The 7,500-nt window shown below is 38.2% G+C and overlaps 2 protein-coding genes across 8 annotated transcripts in view; both read right to left on the bottom strand.

Annotated features, from left to right (window-relative positions):
- The window catches only part of LOC125044419 (four-domain proteases inhibitor-like), a 2,794-nt gene extending 1,928 nt beyond the window's left edge, over positions 1–866 (bottom strand). Inside the window, exon 1 of one of the 2 annotated variants that reach the window (XM_047641083.1) lies at positions 761–866. In XM_047641083.1, the coding sequence (XP_047497039.1) occupies positions 761–797 (37 nt within the window). In that variant the 5' untranslated portion in view covers positions 798–866. Of the gene's footprint in view, positions 1–659 lie in introns of both variants that reach the window. The other variant, XM_047641078.1, reaches the window with a different exon arrangement.
- A 2,039-nt stretch (positions 867–2,905) lies between these two features.
- Positions 2,906–7,500, bottom strand: part of LOC125043863 — a 19,929-nt gene continuing 15,334 nt past the window's right edge. For all 6 annotated transcript variants that reach the window (XM_047640201.1, XM_047640228.1, XM_047640245.1 and 3 more), the window contains 3 exons: positions 7,359–7,495; positions 6,081–6,616; positions 2,906–4,124 (listed from right to left, as the gene is read on the bottom strand). In XM_047640201.1, the coding sequence (XP_047496157.1) occupies positions 4,019–4,124; positions 6,081–6,616; positions 7,359–7,495 (779 nt within the window). In that variant the 3' untranslated portion in view covers positions 2,906–4,018. The remainder of the gene's footprint in view (positions 4,125–6,080; positions 6,617–7,358; positions 7,496–7,500) is intronic.

Genomic DNA, 7,500 nt, shown 5'->3' with positions numbered 1-7,500 from the left:
TCATTGTCATTATTATTACCATTGTAGTTACGTTATCGTTTTTATCAATACTGCACAGTATGTTCACTCAGATACTGTATGATTTTATGCTATATATTATATGTATGCGTATGTGTATATATGTACATACACATACATTTATATATATATATATATATGTCTATATATTCATGTCTATATGTGTGTACATATATATGTATATAGATATATATGGATATATGTACATATATGTATTACATATATATGTATGTATGTATGTATGTATATATATATATATATATATATATATATGGATATATGTACATATATGTATTACATATATATGTATGTATATATATATATATATATATATATATATATATATATATATACGTATATTTACATACACGTGTATATATACTCGTCTTTTCTAATTTATCTACACACACACACACATATATATACGTATATGAATAGATAATTATAGACACATACACTACATATATATAAATATATATACATACACGCAAGCACACCACGCACATAGTACGCGACAACACACGCATAGTAACCCCTCATCCCAGACAAACACAAACACAAGCCCCACCTTTGGAAACACTCACGCCAACCTCCCTCGGCCACACTCTCATAAATACAACAGGTCTTGTCAGAACGCTTACCCAGGACCACGAAGGAGAAAAGCAACGCAAGTTTCATAACGACTGCCATCCTCCCTCGGCCACACCTTCATAAATGCGACATATCTTAACAATACACTTACCCAGGACCACGAAGGAGAAAAGCAACGCAATTTTCATGACGACTCACCAACATGTGACTTAGGCGTCCCGTACCTTCTTATCAAGATCGACTGAGGTTCTCCTGGTGGGAAACAGGCAGGTGTCATAAAGATTTTTGAGATGGTTGTTGTCAATTGAGTTTGTTCTGAAGTGGATTTGCGAGTAATACTTTTTTTTTTAATAAGTTTTGTTTGATAATTGGACTATTATTACGTGTATTGTAGTGTTTTGTTGTTATCTTGGTCTCCGTGTGAGTTTGTTGTTGATTGTGTTATCAGTGATAAGGTTGGTGGTAATACTGTTATCATATTTCATCTTCAGTGAATTTTATTTCATATATTCTTCTTTATTTCAATTGCTACAAAATGTTGAAATGCATAGTTTATCTGCATGTAATGTATTGTTTAACTTTGTTTTGTCATATTCTTCAATGTGAATAAAACGCAAAGGATGGTTTAGATCGCATTTTATTGCCTTCATGATAACCCTCCACTGCATACTATTTAATTTGATTTTTTTTCCATATAGGAAAAAAAAAAAAAAAAACGCCATTTGCCTCCATTCTTTGAATTAAAGAACAGTTAGCCTATGCAAATAATTCGTTACTGGTCCTCATAGAAAACGCCTTCAATGTATGACTTCTTTAATTTATTATTATTATTATTATTATTATTATTATTATTATTATTATTATTATTATTATTATTATTATTGTAACACCATAAATAACTACATTTGGCAGTTCCCTTCATTCAAACAGTTTCATTAAAAATAAATGTGAATAAATAACAACTGAATTTCTAGATAAACTTTGTCATTCAAGTTCATTATTTATATTCAAACAAGCATTGGTATTTAAAATATAGTAGTCTCTGATTAGGGTTTTGTAATGGAAGTGTTTATGCACTGTATCGTATTCACACAATATAAATAACGATAGAACAGGTGATAATTTCCATAGTACAGAAAATCTTTGTTGCTATAGTTTGTGGCGTTAATCACGAGTTCGTTGCTTGTCATGTGACTCGTAAAATGATAAAGGCTAGCAAGTATTGTACTTCAGCAGCTTACGGGAATCAATTCAGTCGACTGATATAATTTAATACCGTTATTTTTTTCTTTATCGTGATTTGTGTCTGAATATAAGGGTTATACCTTTGCAGGTAGTATCGCTATATATAAATAATGTGCGTGTGTGTGGCAACATTCCCTATGCACAAACCCTTGTATTTACTGCTATGCCTTCAGTGGTTACAATTTTAGACAAATTACACCATAGATAAGGCTTTTTTTGTGATATTTCCGAAACCCCTAACACTTTGATACACTCAGATATATGTTTACCCTTTACGCTTACATTATTGGAGCCTCTGGAAACTTTTTTTTCCAATGTGTATGCCTTCACCTTGATACAGTTTGATTATCAAGTTTCTTGATAATTTTCTTTATTGTAACGGTGCATTAATTGTTTCTGTCTTTTTAGCAATACACCAAATACATATTCACTCTCTATGGGAAAGATCTGAAGTCAATCATAGTGGCTGCTGGACATGGTTAAGAATTTCCAACGTGTGTGAGTCATATGACGTGGTATTGACATCGGTGGGATAAATGTCTTAAAAATCAGGCTCAAAAATATTAAAGAAAATATTGTGTATCTTGATTTGTTCAATCAATAAATCAAGTAAATGTCCGCGATCACTGGAATTACCCAGTTGTCTGATTTTGGACACGAAACTCACTCAAGGTGGATACAGTAAAATACAAAACCATATGGAACTCTCACTTTCCATATGAAGAACAATGCATGTAATAAGAAAAAAAAAAAAAAAAATTGACTGAATCAGAGAGATGCATTTAAATTTAACACAGTCTTGCGAAGTGAAGAGTGGTATGTATAAACTAAAGCTGCAGAGGATCTTTTTCCATTTTATTTGAAACTACAATATTTTGTTTGTAATTAAAAATCATACCTGAATACTAAGTACCTTTTTGTTTTTTTATTGATTTTTTATGTGAAATAACTCCTTTCAGTACAAACTTCGATAATATCGTGTTTTGTAGCGACCGTGATACAATTTGAAACAATGTTTCAGAGTATTATGGGTTTGGGGATGCAACAAAAATGATTACTAAAACTTTTATTAATAATGAGATTACAGAAACTGATTATCAATTAATGAGGTCTTTTCGTGACATTTTCTATACTTATAGGAATTATACATGTACAAAACAAATCATGGTATTGTAATAAAACACACAATATTAGTTTGGGTATAACGGCACGACAATACACTGGATCCGAAGATGGCTGAGGTAACAGATTGGTGATGATAATTATTTGATACATAGCAAGTTAGTGTGATAATTGAGTAGAACAGAACGATGCCATTTGGCTATTTTTGCATTCAATCAGTTAACACCGATTTCCGATATGCATCTCCGCTACGTTACAGAAAAGAAAGAAAACTATTTTGAGAATGAAACTATGTATGTACATAGAAACATTTATTTCTAAATTCAGTTGTCCATTATATATATTATATATATTATAGCCATCTCTTTTGGCGCATATACTGTACATATTACACCAAACTCGAAACAGCATCTCGGATATATATACATAAACCAGACATATATATATATATATATATATATATATATATATATATATATATATATATCATTGTATAAATTATATTTTGCAATTATACACTATTCAAACAAAGAAGCAAGCAAGCAAGCAGACAAACAAACACAAAATTGAAACAAACTATGTAAATTACATAAAAAGAATCTGTTATGTGTGTGTTGCATATGACCGAGAGCCCAGAGGATTGTATTTTGGTGGTATTCAAATGTAAATTTACAATAGTGTGTGCAAAATATGAGCAAATTTAAGGATTGTGTGTGCTTTGAGGTAGATAATGGTTGATGAGAGTAGAGGTTTTTATATTTTCGGTACATTAAAACATGCTCTCAGAAAATGATAATGGTAATAATAATAATAATAATAATAATAATAATAATAATAATAATAATAATAATAATAATAATGGCAATAATACTATTAACAACAACAATAAATAATGGTAGTAAAAAAGTATATATTTGCCAACTTGGGGGACTTTCGGGGATAAACATATTTGACAAAAAAAAAGTCGAAAGTTGTAACTACAACATCAATATTCGGTTCTATAAGTTTCTACGTTTATGTTCATTTCTATAATCTTGAATTCTCACACTCGGAGCGCCGCCAGCAGATGATCTCTGTGATCCGGCCATCGGTATACCCTAGTCTTCGGTATGTCGTCCAGAAGGTCGGTCGTGGGCGTGTTCTCAATCCTGCGTGGGGGGAGAGATATAGGTAATAGGGGATTAAAGGATAAGTGGGGATTAATCAGGAAAGGTAGATTGATGATTAATCTTGTGTGTATATGTGTCGACTTGTGAGAGCCTCTCTCTCTCTCTCTCTCTCTCTCTCTCTCTCTCTCTCTCTCTCTCTCTCTCTCTCTCTCTCTCTCTCTCTCTCTCTCTCTCTCTCTCTCTCTCTCTCTCTCTCTCTCTCTCTCTCTCTCTCTCTCTCTCTATATATATATATATATATATATATATATATATATATATATATTGCACAAAACAATTAGGGGAACACTTGTATTTCACTTCAAAACTCAATGTCGAATGTACAAATGTTACAATTTTGTACTGAAACTAAATTCCCAATAAACCCTGAACAACATAGCGTCAAACTGGCCAAGAACAAAAGATAACTCTTGGAGGACCGAGTTACAAAATTATGTTGAAAAACAGTGACTGTAGAGATATATGACAATGGAAGAAATGATGAATTTGCAGCACAGAACATTGCACAGCCACTTTAGTAGTGGATATGCCCTCCACGCGCCTGTATGCACTCTCGACAACGGCGTGGCATTTTCCTGATGAGGCGGCGGATGGTGTCCTGGGGGTTCTCCTGCCAGACCTGGATCAGCACATTAGTAAGCTCCTGGTGCGGCTGGACGCTGCCGAATACGCCGATACATAGTCTTCCAGAGGTGTTCAATGGGGGTTCAGGTCCGGAGAACGTGAGGGCCAATCCACAGCATTGATGCCCTCTTCCTCCAGAAACTGACGGCTCACTCTGGCCACATGAGGTCGGGCACTGTCATGTACCAGAAGAAATTCAGGGCCCACTGCACCTGCGTAGGAGCGAACAATGGGTCTGTGGATTTCATATCTATACCTAACAGTTGTCAGGCTACCTTGATTAAGCACATGAAGGTCTGTGCGACCCTCCACAGATATGCCTCCCCAGACCATAACCGACCCACCACCGAATGAGTCATGCTGAACGATGTTGCTTGCCGCATATCGCTCTCCACGTCGTCTCCAGACTCGGTCACGTCTGTCACATGCACTTAAAGTGAACCTGCTTTCATCCGTGAACAGTACTCGGCGCCAGTGGCAACTTGCCAATTCTGGTGATCCCTGCTTAAGGCCAGTCGGGCTGCACGGTGCTGGGCGGTGAGAACCCGCCCAACCAACGGCCGCCTGGCCCTCATGCCATCTTCGTGGAGTCTGTTTCTGACAGTCTGGTCAGAAATGCGTACTCCAGTAGCCCGCTGAAAGTCTCCTAGAAGGGACCTAACAGGGCTTCTCCTGAATCGCATCGCAGATATACGGAGAAATCTGTCCTAATGTTGGGTGGTGGCCCTTATACGGCCTGATCCAGGCCTCCTGGAATACTGGCCGGTCTCTCGAAAGCGACTCCACGCAAGGGAGATGACACTGGGAGACACACTGAACTTTCTGGCCACCTGACGTACAGATAACCCTTGGGACTTCACAAGGCTAACGCATTATGCTTGCAATAGAGTCAAAATGATCAGCAAATCCTCAACCAAAAAAGAAAAAACGATTCGGCAAGTCAGGAGCACAAAATCGTCATGGCTACCACTAGCTAACTCACTCCAAATTTGGGGATTGGCTCGCTTTTGACAATCCTGTCTAGACCTTGTTTATTGCATTAGGTCAAAGGCAGGAAATTGATTCACAGGTCGCTAAGGTAACAAACTATCTGGGTGGAAAACTCCAATGCGCCAATATATGTCTGTGATGTCCCAAAAATAAAATGTTCCCCTAATTGTTTTGTGTAGTGTATATGTGTGTGTTTATTTATCTATCCATCTAATACACATAGGCTTTGAGCATAACCCGGTGCTTCTTTCAAAGTAAACAAAGTCAAGCTTGTGGTTTATCTCTATGCGCAAAATGTATAAATGTCCCCTAGTAACTTACAAAACTTGGCAAACGTCGAACTGCTCATTTTTCATTTTTATAAGAAAATCCACCAGGAGGGTATGGTAAACTTGTTCTCTCTGGTTCGTTCTTTGTCCATTTCTCGCGTCCTCTTTCCGTTCCTTCTCAGCCCGACTCACATCCTCGTGTTTTAGGTCTTTCGTTCCATTTTGAGACTCGGGAATCTTCAGCTTATTATGTTCCTCTTCTCCTTCTCTTCTTCCTTCTTCCATTCTCTCTAACGTTTCGCGTCCCTTCTCCTTTTCCTTTTCCTTCTCCTCCTCTTCCTCCTTCTCTTTCTCCTCCTTCTTATTCGCCACCGCCTCTCTCTGTCTCGGAGCTTCACACGAACCGATTTTGTCTCCGATGCTTCGAATTTCCAGCTTCGACTCCGCCTCCACGAGCTGTTGTATGGTCCTCGCGCCCTTAGAGGCTACAATGAGAGTCTTCGTCGAGTTGTCCAGGAGTTTCTTGGCCAGCCACACGGTCGGGTCCTGGCGCTTCCCGTAGGCGTGGGGGTCGTGGAGGTCGAGAAGCTATGTGTGAAGAAAATAGATTAAACTCATGAAAAAAAAAATGTATGGATGTGAACAATTTCACACTCTATGAGTGGTGTCAAAGTGATTTTATCTTTGGTGTTACGAGCTTCCGTCTTTCTCTCTTCCTTTTCTTTTCCTCTCTCTCTCTCTTTCTCTCCCTCTCCCTCCCCCCCCCCTCCCTCTCCTTCTTCCTCTCTCTCCCCCTCATTTTCTCTTTCTCTCCCTCCCTCCCACCTCACCCACCCCTTCCTACACCTAAAGGTATGCTTATAATGGCCTTCATAGATGCTCTTACACTCTCTAAATACTTAAACATATAAACATCTTAAATCACTCCTTTCCAACTCATCCTACGAGGATTTGCTAAGCTCACCTCGCACCCAGAATACACCTCTCAATCCTTAAAAAAAAAAAAAAAAAAAAATAAAAAAAATAATAATAATAATATTAATAATAAGGTATGTAAGCTCACTCCACACACTCCCGTATCGTAGACCACACCTAACCCGCCCACTTGTAGGGTTATGCTTAACCCACCTTTACAACTCTCTCGTACACCCTGAACCACACCTAACCCACCCACTTTCGGAACTGTGCTAAACCCACCTCGCACTTTCCAGGCCACACCGAACCCACCTACCAACCCACCCAGTCACTGTGCTAAAACCCCACCTCTTACACGTTTCCTCACGCAACGAGAATCCCACCTTCCCCAAGCCCACCTTCCCCAAGCACCCACCTTGATATCCTTCCTCTCCCTCAGCACCTTCAGGAGGGGCAAGACCTCCTCGCTCATGTCTCCTGCGTAGGCGACCAAGACCTCTCGCCGCGTCAGTTTCTCCGAGTTCCTGCTCTTCAAGTTGGAGTTCCCGTTTTCTGTG

Source organism: Penaeus chinensis, chromosome 3 (assembly GCF_019202785.1).
Source record: "Penaeus chinensis breed Huanghai No. 1 chromosome 3, ASM1920278v2, whole genome shotgun sequence".
Taxonomy (NCBI): Eukaryota; Metazoa; Arthropoda; class Malacostraca; order Decapoda; family Penaeidae; genus Penaeus; species Penaeus chinensis.
Note: the sequence above shows the minus strand (reverse complement) of the source record. Positions and strands in the feature narration are given on the sequence as shown.